Here is a 16296-nt window from a genome sequence, read left to right on the forward strand (position 1 = left end):
TTTGAATCGTTCAATTTTTCTTTTATATCTAAGCTCCGCCTTACATATTGAGCTTTTTATTATTCCGAAAAGTTTCCATTTAAAGAATTTTTCTTCACCCCACCCGTGTGTGATATTTGGCACGGTTAAAAAAAAAGTTTGTTATTTAACATCTTGAAATTTGGAATTTAGACTTGTTTATTTATATACGCTCTATATTTACATCGAGCTTCATAAATTAAAGGATTGGCGTAAATAAAAAGTGAAATAGAATTGAATAAACATTTTCCATATAAACACACACACACACACACACACAGTGACAGGAGGTGATGAAAAAAAAAAAAAAAAAAAAAAAAAAAAAAAAAAAATCAAATAATGTGCTCGATCGTGGATGCGAGAGCTGAAAATACAAATATTTATTTCAAAACTATATATACATATTTCAAAGGCGTACAAGTGGTTTCAGTGTATTGAAACCACTGGTACACCTTTGAAATAAATATTTGTGTGTGTAAATTGCCTCTAACTAAATTGATGTTAGAGAACACCTGTAATGATTGATAATACCATGCTAAAACTAAGTATATTTTATTATCATTTATATAGTTCTATCAAATAGGATATTGAGTATTTTTTTCTTCAAAGATTTGTCGTAATTCAGTTTTAAGATTTTTTTTTTTTTTTTTTTTGATATTTCATATAAGAAAATAAGATGAACCTGAAGAATCTTGAGTTTTTTGTTCTCCACCAGATTATCAAAAAAGTCAATATTTAAATATTTGACTGTGTGTGTGTGTGGGGGGGGACTCAGTTTCTAATGCAATGTCCTAATAGATCATCCATTTTAGAACAATTCAACGTTTTTAGGTCAAATTTCAAATCAATTTTATAAAGCAAAATTCCAAAAAGGTTTGAAAGGACATTTTTTCATTTTTTTTTCTGGTAGATTTGCATCCATTCAATTATAATCCACTGAAAACGATGAAAATGAAAAAAAATAGAGGGGAGGTAAGATTGTTCAGATCTGCCGAAAAATAAAAATTGAGAAAATGTTGAACTCAAGATGCATCTCAACATTTCAGCCAACTTTTGCAAGAGTAACAAGTATTTTTTTTCAAGAGTAACAAGTATTTTAAAAAATAACAAAATTTCATTCTTAAAAAAATATCTTGTAAACAGTTTGGCCAAATGTTAAAATGCATTGAGTTTTGGCTTCTGTTTTTTTTTTCAACTTGTCAGATTAATTTCAACCATTTGAATTTGTCAAAATATATAAATCTCAAATACTTATTAACATTGATCTCAAGCATAAAAAAAAAAAAAATCATCAAGACAGTTTTCATATAAACAAATAAAAAAAAAAGTTATAAATTCTTTTGTTTTTTTTTTTGTAATTCATTTAAGTTTTATTTCCATCATCTTTGATAGTTTTTTTTTTTTCTTCTTCCCCCATGGACATCAGAAAGTAAACTATGAAATGATATAAAGATTACTCTGCTGGCTGATGGGTCCTTTTGTTTGTTTGTTTATAATAATATGTGTCATAAAATGGCCGTCTTTTGTTCAGGGGAACAGAAAAAAAAATATGTGGCAATTGGAAGAGGAAGTGACAAGAGAAAATTAAAAAAAACAAACAAAAAAAAAACATTAAACATAATGTGTGTGTATCTGGGACGGGGATGGGCATTATACGAGACTGGCTTGTTCCTGTCCAGAAAGAGCTCCACCTGCTGTTTGTGCTACCAGAGGAGGAAGAGGAGGAGGCATAGGAGGGAGGTTTCTCGTATCTTTCAAACATCTAAGTGCATACACTCAATGTTGATAGGAGTAGAAGTAATAGTAGGCTGGGTTCTTATTTATAATTCAACCTAAAAAACAAAAAATCTGTACATACCTGTCATGCAACAAAAATGCCAAATTCCAAAAACCATGTAAATTGATCAAGTAGTTTTATTTTTTCATAAAAGAAAATCATTTTTAAACAATTTAAAGCGATTACAAGGCTGACCTTCCCCAAGTTTGAATTATTGTGGACTTATCCCCCCTGACCAAGATAACGCAAGACAGTCCACTTTAGCTAACTCATAAAATTTGATTTTCTTAGTTAAAAAAACTACTTGACACAATTTGATTTTTGGAACATGACATTTTTGTCCTATAATGGATAAATGGATACGTATATCAAAGATTTTTTCCTGTATTTTTTTTTTTTTTTTTATTAGGTTGAATTTTAAATAAAAACTAACCTGTGCTTGTGGCAGCTTGACTATCAGTAGTCATACGTACAAAATTATGGTAACAAGGCTTCATTCGGATAAAGAAACTGAGAGCAGAGAAGGGAGAGGGTATATAATGTGATCCATTCCGAGTAACTACATTGACTACCATGTGTTAGCATCTGTAGTAAAAATAACCTTTTTTTTTTTTTTTTTTTTTTTAAGTCGCAGTGACGGCTGCTGCTGATGTTGACAACATAAAAGATGTTACTGCAAGAATTTGAGTGGAGAATCCTGAAGCAAGCAGTGGGGAGAAAATGTCCAGGAAAGAGAAAAGAACATTGGGACATAATACAACCATTTACTGCCATATGGAAATTATATAAATATTACAATGTAATAGATGAGTCTGTCTTGCAAGACACAGACCGGTTAGATACATGGAGAGCTAAAATAGTCAAGGTAAATGGAATTCAAGATGGGGAAAAAAAAAAAAAAAAAAAAAATTTTTTTTTTTTTGGTTGTCAGTGTCTTCAGCAAAATATTGGATTGCTGCATTTATAAAGTTCCAAATATTTCATTTTTCACTTTTTTTTTTTTTATTATTTAATTTTTTTTTTATTTTCTCGTACATATCTACAGAACATAATACTATCAATTTGTTTTCACCCCCACCCCCCTTTGTTAGGACTTAAATCCTGCAGATCTGAGTAAGTTGCTTAAATATCCATCAGTCAGACCACAGTACTCTGAATTTGGAGTTCTGGAAAAAAAAAAAAAAAAAAAATTAAGAAAAACTTGTTAAAAAGGTCAGAAATACCGCAACATTCAAAGGAGGAAAGTATTGAGCTCTTTGAAACAACATGAGTTTTCAGCAGCATACATGTAATCTATTCTTTGTAATAATCACAAAAATAGTCAATATTATTTAAACTATTTACACTAGTTACATTTCTGAAATGTTTTTTTTTTTTTTTCTTTTTTGAGCAGTCCATAGAAGATGTATCCAGTATTGACATACAAATATTGGTTGTTTAACCATAAACAAAAAAGATTTGTAAATCTATCCAAAAAAAGATTGGCAAGATGAATAAAATCTTGGCCTTTGGAATCTAACCAAATTGTTATTTATTTATATATGCTCGGTTATATTTTGAATGTCGAGCTTCTGATTGGTAGGATTTACTGGTGAATTTGCTTTGGATCCTATTCTTCGATTTGTTTTAATTTCGTGAGTTGCTGATAATTTGAATGGATTTTTAGTGGCTTTTTAAATGGTAAAAGATCAATCCACGTCAATGAAATCATAGTACATCTGAAATATGCAACAGTTTTTAAATAATCTGTAAAATATATATATATATATATATATATATATATATATATATATATATATATATATATATATGTTTAAATAAGGGAGTAGTCACCAACAATGTATTTTTTAACATTATTTTATTATTCCGTGTCTTGGTTTTTCATCGAGAATTATGTTTGGATCATTGTAATAATGTTTTTAAGTCATTGAAATCGTTTACGTACGTTTCAGACGGTCTGATGCGTCCTCGTCAGAAATTATTTTCAAATGTGTAAAAATGGCGATTTTCTTGTTAGTTTGAAGTTTTTCCAAGGGGTGGAGGCTTGTAAGTGTTTATTATACATTGGTATGCTGAATTTTTATTGCTTTTTTATTTGGTTTGTCCAGGGAGATTTTGACCTTATTTGCTTTCTTAGGAAGGCGGCTGTGGTCTGAGGTCGTTACTAATGTGTATGTGTGGGGAGGGGGGACTGGCTCTTCTGAAGTAAGGGTATGTGTGTACATCTTTTGAAACAGAGGTGTCTGTTATCTGCAATTTTGATGTTGCTCTTATTTTAAATACACCCCTCTTTCTAAACAAACATAATATAAGACTAAAACGAAAAATCACAATACTAAAATCCAAGAATCCAAAAAATAAATATCAAAATAGAATGAAAGCACCCCTACCCTTACTTCAGAAGAGCTAGTCCCCCCTCCCCACACATACACATTAGTAACGACCTCGGACCACAGCCGCCTTCCTAAGAAAGCAAATAACCCCAAAATACTATAAAACAATATACACATTCCCAAACCAATAAAAGCAAACACACACATGCGCACGCACACACACACACCCTACCCCACCCTAAAGGAAAAGAAAAACACATTAGCAGAAAGAGATAGCGACTGACTACAGCGAGGTCAAAATCTCCCTGGACAAACCAAATAAAAAAGCAATAAAAATTCAGCATACCAATGTATAACACTTACAAGCCTCCATCCCTTGGAAAAACTTCAAACTAACAAGAAAATCGCCATTTTTACACATTTGAAAATAATTTCTGACGAGGACGCATCAGACCGTCTAAAACGTACGTAAACGATTTCAATGACTTAAAAACATTATTACAATGATCCAAACATAATTCTTAATGAAAAACCAAGACACGGAATAATAAAATAATGTTAAAAAATACACATTGTTGGTGACTACGCCCTTATTTAAATATACATCTTTCTTTCGTTGGAATTTATTAACCCATTTTATATAAATATATATATATACACACACACACACACACACACACACAGGATGTTCCAGAACTTGTGAATACATTTAAACATTGAATATCTCAAAAACTATTGCAGATAAAAAATGGGTACTCATGCAGAGAGTGATCCAAACGTAACACAGAGTCCGCCTTTCTTCGGAATATGACGTCAACAGACGGAGTAAGCCGAGTGTCGCCGATGAAAGCATAAGAAAAGTAAACCTACCTTAAATTTATAACAATTTTTTTTTTTTTTTGCTATATATATATATATTTTTAAATAAATAATGTCAAAGATGTTTTTGTTTGAGAAAAGGTTCAAAGGTAAGTCAAATAAATACTTTCACGGAATTTTTTTTTAAAGTTTTTTTCAAGAAAAATTGAAAACAAATTTATTTGTTTTTTTTGGGGGGGAGGGGGTGTTATTTTTTTTAATTTATTTATTTTTTGCCTCATGGAAAAACCTGAAAACTAGAAAAGTTGAAACAAAACATGGTGGGATAGTTTGTTTTTTTACATATTAAAACAGATATTGTTTCCTCAGACCGTTGTTTTATTAATGGTGTGCGTAGATCGTATTCCGCATTCGCACTGGAGGTCTTTCTGTGTCGCTTGCTCGAACGCTCACAAGTAGATTATTTTAATTATGATGGCAATCGTCAGCCTAGACTTGACAAAAAAAAAAAAAAAAAGTCCAAATGATGTAAAGGTTCGGTATTTGGTAGCCTGACACTTCCAGGCATAGCCATCGCTTACCTTTCTTCTCATAAGATGTGCATCATGTGGACACAGGTGCAAAGTTTCCGCCATTCTAGAAATTTTTCCATGACAAAAGTCAAGGACTCCGGCTGGTGCTTTCAGCTGCTCACTTAAGGCTGTAAAATTCATGTTTTTTTGTTTTTTTCTTTCTGCTGTGAAAGTACGAAATAATGTTTTCTTTTTATTTTTTTTACTAATTTGTTTTTTTTCCTCTTCCAAATTGCCGTCTGTTGCTTTGAATTTGTGACTACGCATTGCATTGAAAATCATTGCACTACTTTGTCATTGGCTCAGCTGTATGTTATGTCAGACAGCTTAATTTCTTCAGCGACGCTTGGCTTACTTCGGACATTGACATGTTCCGATGAAAGGCGGGTGTGCGCCGAGTGTTACATCTGGATCACTCTCTGCATGAGTACCAAAAAATGTACCGGACATTTTTAATTATTAATGAATTTAGTTATTTTTTTATTTTTTTATTTTAACAGTTTCATGTTACATAATTTTAACATATATAAAAACTTGAAGTGTGCCCAACACTTCTGAAACACTGCGTGTGTGTGTGCGCATATATATATATATATTATATTATATTAAGGACTAACTCACCGCATGTTTCCAGGAAAGAAAGGCTGCTAACATTCATCCACTTCTTCACCCTAATCAAAAAAGAAAAAAAAAAAAGATTTTATTTGCATTTTTTTTTTTAAGCAATCGGTTGAAGGGGGGGGACACACACACAGAAAAGTTGATACTTCAAACAATATGAGACTTAAAAAAAAAACTAAAAAAAACTGCATAATACGAAGAGAGAACAAAAGATAAACAGGTTATTTAAAACAGTTGGCGACTGATCTTGGCTTAACATGGCTTGGTGCAAATCCCTTTTTCTTATCGCTCAGCTTTGAATACTGAGGAAGAAACGAGGAACACAGAGCAATAAAAACAGCATCAAGGCAATGTGCTTCACCTGTATAGAAACCATCAAACGGATTGTAATGACCAAGTGAGCTGAAGGACATCATAGAAGGATGCTTCCAGTGCAAAGAAGGGAAGGAAAATCCCATTCAGAAGGGGAAATCATTTGTTTCAGGTGTCTTGTTTACAGTTCTTTTTCACCATGACAATGCTCCTGCTCACAATACTATGAATATATGCGAATCCTCTAACCAAATTTTCATATTAAGCCAATTTTGACATGTGATTTTTTTTTTCCCCCTAAAATATTTTCCTCATACTTACAGTGTGCAGGACATCTAGAGAGCCATAAAGATGGGACTCAAAAGAATCTTTCCAGCAAAAGAATTGGAAACTGCATGAGAGTACAGGAAGTGGAGAAAACAATGAAGTTTGTTCGGGATGTACCAACTTGTACATAATTTTAAATAGCATAGTACTGTTTGTATTTTATCATGATTGCAATGCAGTCAACAAAAGTAGACACTTTAATAAACCCAAAGTAAAACAAGTTCTCCCATTTTAAAAATAAACTGGCAGGCATGCCTGGTATTGCCCTGGAATAAGTATGCAAATATTCTATATATGACTGTCACCTCTTAATTTTTTTTTTTTGTATTTTTTTTTAATTTCTAGAATTTTTTAGTTATGAAAGAAATGTCCTACGTGTTTATACATGTCTGGCACAAATACTTAATCTATTATATATAAAAATAATGTCACCATTGGATTTCTTTCATTTTTTTTTTTTTTTTTTTTTTTTACTAAGATCTTTGTATTTGGCTTAGTTTTCAATTGCATCTCTGGACATATGCCACTTCATATTATAAAATGGTGCAAACCTACTTATTAGTTAACGAGATTTTTTTTGTATTAAATGAAAAAAAAAAAAAAAAAAAAAAAATGGAGTTACTGTTTATTATAACACACCCATGTCACACGTCTGCAAACAACCCAAGAGAAAAGCAATGTTTAGACTTTACACAACATAACACCACATTTTTCTTTTGCGAAACTCTTGGGTTTCTGGTGGAAAAGATTAAATGATTGGGTGATTGTTTCCATTGTTAATTTAATTTGAAACAAAAATATTTTTTATAATTCATAAATTATATTTGAAATTTATTTATCATGGGGTAATGAGGAGACGAGATAGAAAAGAGACGAGATAGAAAAGAGACGAGATAGAAAAGAGACGAGATAGAAAAGAGACGAGATAGAAAAGAGACGAGATAGAAAAGAGACGAGATAGAAAAGAGACGAGATAGAAAAGAGACGAGATAGAAAAGAGACGAGATAGAAAAGAGACAAAAGAAAATTCAAAGAAATAGTATTATTTTTAAAAAAAATAAAAGAAACAAATGAATAAAAGATTTTAAAAAAACAAAAACAAAAAAAAAACAAAGTATCTGTACTTACATATACAGAATTGTCCAGCAGTAAGCATCTTGTGTTAAGAGACCTTAATAAGAAGGCCAAAAATGTTATATTATTTCACATAAAACAAAGAAAACAAAAACAAGCACGTTTTTCCCAGCAGATTAGAACAATACAAACTAATGCTGTACGAAAAAAAAAAAAAAGCACGGAACACTTTAACAGCATCAAGCACTCATGTAACACACAAAGCGAGTTTAGAGAATTACTAAAATTTTACAAAAAATGCAGAAATATTGAAAGCAACAAATAGAAGGGATAAAAAAAAAAAAACTTATAAAAAATGAATTCAAGCCTAAATTGTTAAGACATTTAAAAAGCAAAAAGGTAATCAAAAGCACAATACCACAATGTTGATCCCCCACTTCTAACACTAAAAATATTTAGCAATTAGCTTAATTTTTTAAAAATTATGAATAACCTAATAAACACAGGTGATATACAAACGTCAGATGATTTTAAAGTAAAAACGCGTTGAGGAAAAAAATGCTTATTCATAAACCAAGCAATACGTGGAGTGATTATAAGGAGGTTTCTGAATTTTTGAGATGAGGATTGGTTATTATTACTTGGATTCATCGGACTACTGTTCTCATCTCAAGTGTGATTTTCACAACGTTTCTGTCGATCACACGGACCCGTTGCACAGTGGTTAGAGTACTTGGAAAAATCAATTGTAAAAGGGATATTCTCCTGAAGGTTGAAGGTTCAATTCTCAGTGTGGGCGATTGAAAAATATGATTGTGAATTACATAGGACCTCTACCCCAGTCATGACTGACAGAACAAGAGCATGCTGCTACCCACCCCCACCCCACCCTGGAAGTAAAAAAAAAAAAAAACAAGGTTCCATTCGAAATCTGTCCAAATTCCTGAGTTTAACAGAAACATTCCGGTGTTCAACGAGATACACCTGAAGAAAGTCGGAGATTACATCGACCGGACACTCAAGATGAGAACAGTAGTCCGATGAATCCAAATAATATGATTATAAGGAGTTAAAACGAACAAAATGGAAAAAAAAATCATGCGAAGCGTGGGTGTGTTGAAATAGCACGTGAATGAACACACCATGGCATGCCAGGATGCAAACAATGATAGACAAATGGAGTCTGTCAGATAAATCCTAACATTCCTCATCCAGTTTTCATCCGTAAACAGCACACAAATGGATTTTTATTCTCTAAATAAAAGATGTGACATCATGGAAACTGTTTAAAAAGTAAAACATTTTCGGCCAATAAATTTGAAGCAAAACAATTTCTACCAATGAAACTGGTTACGAATCCAAATCAGTTACACACTCGTTTTCAGTTTCCGAAAAGGAGTTTTTGCATCAGTATGTGACAATGGATCAAAACCATATGCCAGAATCAAATTGATAATTAGCCGAGTGGACAATGACAAGTTAACGATTCAAACATTAGCAAGTAAGGTTTTGGCCTCTATTTTGGAATGTGGTTTAAAGATTAACTTGAAAAAAAAAAAAAAAAAAAAAAACTGAATATTATAGCATTGCTGGTACGTTTCCAAATTTCTTTTTATTATTATTTCACCTCAAACAAGGTACAAGACCATTTAATCACGAGGGGCTACTAGTTGGGACCAGATTTGTAGGAATACTATTTATGAGTTAGGCAGCGAGATGTCTGTTCACATTATGCTTGAATTTCTGTATGTCAGTACAGTGTAGGGGGGGGGCTGCTTATTGAGAATACTGTCATCGAGGGGATACTAATGCTCAGAGTCCGTCAGAGCATTTGCCATTGAAATACTTGAAAAACAGGGACAAGGATGCCACAAATGAAGAGCTCTTCCACAAAGATTATGTATCACAATGACCAAAACTACATGAATGACACCAAATTGCTTCCATAACCATCATTATCTCCACATCTGACTTCTAGTGACTACTGGCTGTTTGCAAACCTCATAAGCATGCTTTAAGAGATTTGACTCCAATGCAGAAATGATATTGGAGACATATTTTGAGCCCAAAAGATATAAATTATTATACAAAAACGCATCAAACACATTGGAATCCGTGCATTACTTTCAAAGGAGACAATGGGTGATGAATAAAGTCAAATTCTGCATAAAAAGTTATGCTTAATTAGTTTAGCCCGAAAAAACTTATTCAGTGATGTTTTCAATCCAAAGGCACTTTTTTTCTGGCTTCAAAGATACTTTTAATAAAGTGACAAGTTTAAAATGATTTATAGATATGAAAAAATTGTTATGATATTCAAATACAAAATGTGCTGCAGTTTTATTTTATTTACGGTGTTGCCCGGTATATTTTTTAAATTTCATTTTGGTTTTGCACGCTACACCCCCCCACCTCCCGTTTGTGTTTTCTATTTCTTATAGGAAAATATTCACTTTTATTTTTGCATGACGAACGAATATATGCAGAATTTTTTAAGATGAGGATCCATAATTCGTATTATTTAGATTATGTACAGCATAATCACGTCAACACACGGGTTTCGCTTGATCACCAAAGTTAAGCAACGTTGAACCTGGTCAGTACTAAATGGGTGACCATTTGGGACTTTCAGGAGCTGTATGTGCTCTCCGCTTATTTCGGCATTGTTTCCAGTCATCCTGAACTTCTCTATGCCACTGGACTCACGCAGTGCCGATTCAGGATAGGTGTGGATTGTGATTGTGCAACCCTTGCCTCACAATTACATGCGCTACTGCACCTAATCCTTTGTCTTTCGAGACTGAACAGATTTAGATTATTCAATTTACCGAAGACTGATGGTTCAATCTAGAATGCAATACTTAGAATATAATTGAAAATTACTTAAGACAGTGCTTATTCAGATTGGCACTTATGGCAGCAATTAAAAGTAAAAACAGAAAATTCTATGATTTACAATACTCGTTACAGAACAAAGATATCATATTCCAAAAATTACATAAATTGATCAATTTTTTTTTTTATTCAAGAAAATTTTATGACTAAGCGAGTCATAGTGTTTATGTCGGCTATCATGAAATTCAAGGAAATAAAAAAAGGGGGGGGGACAAATCAAAGTTGAAAGGTAAAAAAAGACCCCCCCCCCTCCCGCAAAAAAAAAAAAAAAAAAAAAAAAAAAAAACACAGCCTTATGTTCAACACAGTTTAGTAGTAAAATCGCTAAACTTCATAAATTTAATATTCTTAGTTTTAAAAAGTCTACTTGACCAATTTACATAATTTTTGGAATATGACATCTTCATTCTGTAACAAGTATGTACAGTCACACAGAAGTGCCAATTTGAACAGTCACCCTTAGGACTTTTACCTGGTCATAGCTAATTGAATGAAAACATGCTACCCCAATAAATTAAAGGATTTTAAAATTCATTAGAACCCTCCACCTCTTCTGGATCCCAAGAGTTCGGCAAGATACACCCGAAGAAGGTTGGAAGTAACACTGGCTGAAACGTTGTGAAAATAACGCTTAAGATGAGAACATTTATCTGAATATTCCAAATAATACAGATATATGCGAGATAAAAAAAATACAAATGGATTTGGCAATAAGACCAAACATTTTACAAAATATTGAAATTTAAATCCTATAAATACTTTTAAGAGCATTTTGTAAATTTATTAAATTTTTCTGTTTATCAACCATTTTAAATAAATTATTCAATTAAAAAATTTTTTTTTTCCTTAAAAACAAATAACTCAATTTTATGAATACTATAATAAAAAAAAAAAAAAAGCCTTCATTTGTTTATTTTTTGTATCAAAAAATCTCCATAAAACATAGGAACACGACATTCATTCGAACTAATTTCTGCAGAACAGTTTTATTATTAGTATTATTGTGCAGACCGACATCTTACGAATAGCTGCCATGTACTTTAATCAAGCAATCAATGCTGCGAGATTAGATTTATCCATTTATTTTCTAAAACATGTCACATGATCTAATTGCATTACCTTATTTGGGCATAACTAAATTATCTTGTTTTCTTCTACATTATTATTACTATTTTTTTTTTTTTTTTTTTTTTTTAACTTATTCTATACTAGATATCAACTTGAGAGTCAAGCGATTACGCCAGGTTTTTTTTTGTTTTTTTTTTTTAACTGAACCCCCACCCCCAGTAAATTAGAAAATCTTTTAACGTTTATTCAAGTTTATTTAAAAGTATTTACATTTTTAAAGATTTGCGATAACAACATGGACTGAAAATCTGGGTGCGTTAAGTTTGAATTCAGTCAGTTTCACAGCACCTCTTTCAGTTATGGATGTTGGCAACCTTCACAAGATTCCTCCTGAAATAAATCACAGATAAAGCTGTAGCCTAATGATAAATGATCATACAAAACAACACAAGACCAGTTGTAGTTGTAACCCAGTTGTGATTGAGTTATGTGCGCGTTACTGTTTGGGCTAAGGACCTCAACATGGTTTGCTGATCATTGTCTGGTCACGTAGACCCTAGTGATAACCTTTGTTACATGCAGAGTCGATTTTCAGCGATTTCCTCAAAATGAACTCTCTAGAGAAAGTGTCTCAAATATATTTACACGTGAACAGAAATCCAAAACGTCTGGTTTTCCTCTCTGCCGACCACTGGAAATGGCTACGTAAACCCTACCCCCCCAAGCTTATTGTTATTTGGCCGTCATCCTGTCTAGGGAATTCAATTGCGTTGCTGACCGCTACCACATTTCTTTATCTCACCCCCTACCTCCTCCCCTCATTAAAAAAAAAAAAAAAATTTGTTTTTTAAATTTAATTTTGGTACTTCTGCATTTTTTTTTTTTATATTCGGCATTTGATATCACTGTCTCATTGGTTATTTGTTGTTACTATTGAGATCGGCCTAACCATTCCTTGCATCGCATTGCGATCTGCCGTTTCTGGTTATTCCCGTCACCTGCGGACACACACAAGTGACTTTGTGGACATTGCGTGCTGATAAATGCAGAAGCACCTTAATTTCTATTTTATTTATAAAATTATGCGTTGACTTTACAGCTTAAACATGTCTGACAAATACATTAACACCCCCCCCCACACACAAAAAGAAAAAAAAAAAAAAAAAAAAAAGAAAATTCGGAAAAACTAATGTTGACAAAAATCAAGCTGGTCCAAATATATATGTCAACTTAGGCCAACAATTTCAAATTTATTTTAGATATTTATTATCAACCATGATATTTCTTTGTCTATTAAATGTCTAGTAGTATATATATTTTTATTCATACATCACCCTTGAAAGCAAAGAATTAGAAACAGTTAAAGAAAAAAAATTCAACAACACAAATTCGCACCACAAAAGACAAATATTTTTTATGAATATACAAAGCGCTTCTATATTTTCCCCCAGCAACAATTTGTGAAGCTACAGAGAGCAATGTAGAATGTTTTAAGCAAGGAGAAAGAAAGCAGATAAGATTCATAAAAGCTGTTGAAAAACATTCTTCATGCAATATTATACACATTTTTTTTTTTAAAAAGAAAAAAAAAAAAAAACATAACATTACGCTCATGTGAATTATAGAATTATCAGACATGCAACACTATTGAAAGCTGTATTTTTTTTTTTTCCTGGCGAACAAAAGTTAGATGAAATAGACATATCTATATATAAAGTCAAACTTCATGCTGTTGTAACGCCTTTTAACCAGATCGAGAACAATACTGAAAGCAGAACTAACAGAAGGTATTTTTTATAATCTGCGATGAAAGTGTGACACAAACCATTAGGTTCAGGGGCTTGTGGTGTCTCGGGCTTGCCGACGTGAGCACCGTGGACTAGAGCATAAGCAATTCGCTCCTACAGAGATAAAACAGGGCGCGTGTAAACATTATTTCACAGTTAAACATTTGTTTTTTGAGAAACCAAAGACTAAACAGTATACACATTCAATTCGAAACAGAAGTATGTGTATACATTTTTTTTTTTAATTGGAATCCTTTGAAATGAGTAATTTGTGTATTTATTTGCGGGCTATTATTCTCATCTTTATACGTGTTATTGTTTCATCAAGTCATCCTCTGGACTTCTTCAGGTGATTAACCGCGACGAGGTGGATAGGAATGCTGAATCTCGTAACTGTATCCTCAGTAATTACTGCCTTCCATAGAACTGTAAAGATTCAACACCTCTATCCACAGCACCACGTTTCAATCCTACCCAAAGCAGGCCAGAGTTCGCCAAAATGTGGTGAGACAACAACTATGGAAGGCAGTAATTACTGGGGATACAAGACTGAGCATTCCTATCCCGTCGTGGTTAATCGCCTGAAGAAGGCCAGAGGATAACTTTGCCGAAACATGGTGAAATCACAACAACTATGAAGATGAGGATAATAGTCTGCAAATATGTATATACATATCATTAAGCTCAAGTTATCTCAATTATAGAAATATACAAAAAATTTGAATGCCCTCAATAAATCTTTTAGTAATTTTTATTCCATAAGTTAAAAAAAAAAAAAAAAATTCAATAAACATCCTTGTTTTATTTGAAAAACATTAACTAAATTAAAAATAAAATCACAAGGAAATTTCATGGTGGCTTCCTTCATCTACCTGTATACATTTCTTTTAACAAGATTTCTCTTCAATACTTGCATGTAAGGTTTAAGGACAAGGGAGAAAAATGCCAGTTCTTTAAATATTCTTTAAATAGAACGAATATGTTTATTATTAAAGGTGGTTTTAACAATCGAAATCTTTTAAAGAGGGAGAGAAAAAAAAAAAAAAAAAAAAAAAAAGACAAAATTCTCGTAAGATAAAAATGAATTTCAACTAAATATTTTTTTGAAATAAAACAAATGTGACTTTTCAAAATTGAATAAAAACTGTAACAGATCAAAAAGAATCCAAACAGTAATTTTTTTTGAACAATTTCAAAACAGATAAAGTCAGTTTTTTTTGTTAGCTTTAAAAACAGTTAATTCTCAATTTTATCTTTGGCAATCAGACTTTTTTTTTGTGAAAAGTGAATAAACACAATTATCTACTCAAATGGTGACTGGATGAGGATCGAGTCATTAATGTTTAAAAAAAAAAAAAGGGGGGGGGGCCTTTGTAAGTTGGAGAGGGATATACTACATTGACAAAAGTTAGTGTAGATTTAAGAATTAAACGGTTTTATATAAAGTTGCAAAACTCAGTCTTAAATAGTTTGTATTTTATGTATGAAGGTTGTTATAAATTTATGCTTTTGTCTATTTATTGCAAGATTCATTTATTCAATTTTTACCCATGGTATCCAGGCGCAGGATTACCCCCTCAGTGAGATGAACTTGTAAACCTTGTCAGATCATCCATATTGAGAAAAAAAAAGAAAAAAAAAAACTAATATAAAACCTGCACACTGTCTTCTCAGTCCTGATCGACAATCTGCTAACAGTCTATTGCTTACAGGCATCAAACAAGCATGAACTTTGCTCAGCCTATTATAAAAACACATTTTTGAACCATTCTGTATACTATTTGAATAAATGAATCTAATGCGCAAATAAACATGCACATTTTTATAAACAAAACATTTTAGATCACCATGTATATATTTTATTAAATGGACATGCGGTACCTGTCTTGAGTCATACTGTTTCAATGCTAAATTTAGGTGAGGGTAGCGAAGTATCTATTTTGTTTTCAAAATACCACCCTCCCAGGCATTACCCTCCCCTTTTTTATGTTGGTGGTCAATAGTGTAATACCTTTATTATGATACCATCTTTCTAAGCATTAACTCCTTGGGAAGGGGATAGTGTAATATATTTATGTAGATGAAATATCTAAGAATTTTTTTCAAAATGAAAAAAAAAAACTAAGTTAATATGCATGTATCTGACCTTTGTGTGTTTTCCTTTACCTTTTTTTATTTTAAAAATTGTCATCAAATATTAAAACACAATTGCAGATGTCGATCAAACATGCAAGCACTTGTATTTTCAGTGTCACTCGTATCGCTATCAGCTAAAAATATTTTTGTTTTAAGAAAGCAGAGAAATAAAATAAAAAGATTTTCAAAATTTATGTAAAGATTGATTTGCTGATGTCTGTCTTGTGTATATTGTGAGAGGTAGCCAGCAGCTAATTGAAAGAAAAACCTAAAAATAAATTTTTTTTTCTCAAATATTGGAACAGAATGGAACCCAAAAACTAGAGGTTGGGTTGTTTTTGTTTTACGGCATATCAACCTTTTTCAGGTTATTTAATGCTGAATCAATTTGGAAGAAAACAGTTGGGACCCTAACAGGTACTATCACTCCAGGTCAGAGTGGACCTGGGAGCAATGGCAATTAAAGGATGGCTCCACACTCCCCAAAGCCCGCAAGCTGGGGCCTCACAATCGGATATAGTTTAATGGCATTTCCAGAATCCCAAAAAGTAGAAGAG

At 32.1% G+C, this 16296-nt stretch overlaps 1 protein-coding gene across 3 annotated transcripts in view; it reads right to left on the reverse strand.

Annotated features, from left to right (window-relative positions):
• Positions 1-2386: 2386 nt before the first annotated feature.
• The window catches only part of LOC145256350 (transcription factor YY2-like), a 46563-nt gene continuing 32653 nt past the window's right edge, over positions 2387-16296 (reverse strand). The window contains exons 8-11 of one of the 3 annotated variants that reach the window (XR_013863979.1): positions 13642-13717; positions 7908-7950; positions 6141-6190; positions 2387-2961 (exon numbers count right to left, since the gene is read on the reverse strand). Coding sequence is in view for 1 of the 3 variants with exons in the window: in XM_080115167.1 (XP_079971293.1) it covers positions 6167-6190; positions 7908-7950 (67 nt within the window). In the remaining 2 variants the exon portion in view is untranslated. The remainder of the gene's footprint in view (positions 2962-6140; positions 6191-7907; positions 7951-13641; positions 13718-16296) is intronic. The other 2 variants (XR_013863980.1, XM_080115167.1) reach the window with 2 other exon arrangements.

This window comes from Euprymna scolopes, chromosome 32 (genome assembly GCF_053919585.1).
Source record: "Euprymna scolopes isolate OS-2025 chromosome 32, ASM5391958v1, whole genome shotgun sequence".
Lineage (NCBI taxonomy): Eukaryota > Metazoa > Mollusca > Cephalopoda > Sepiida > Sepiolidae > Euprymna > Euprymna scolopes.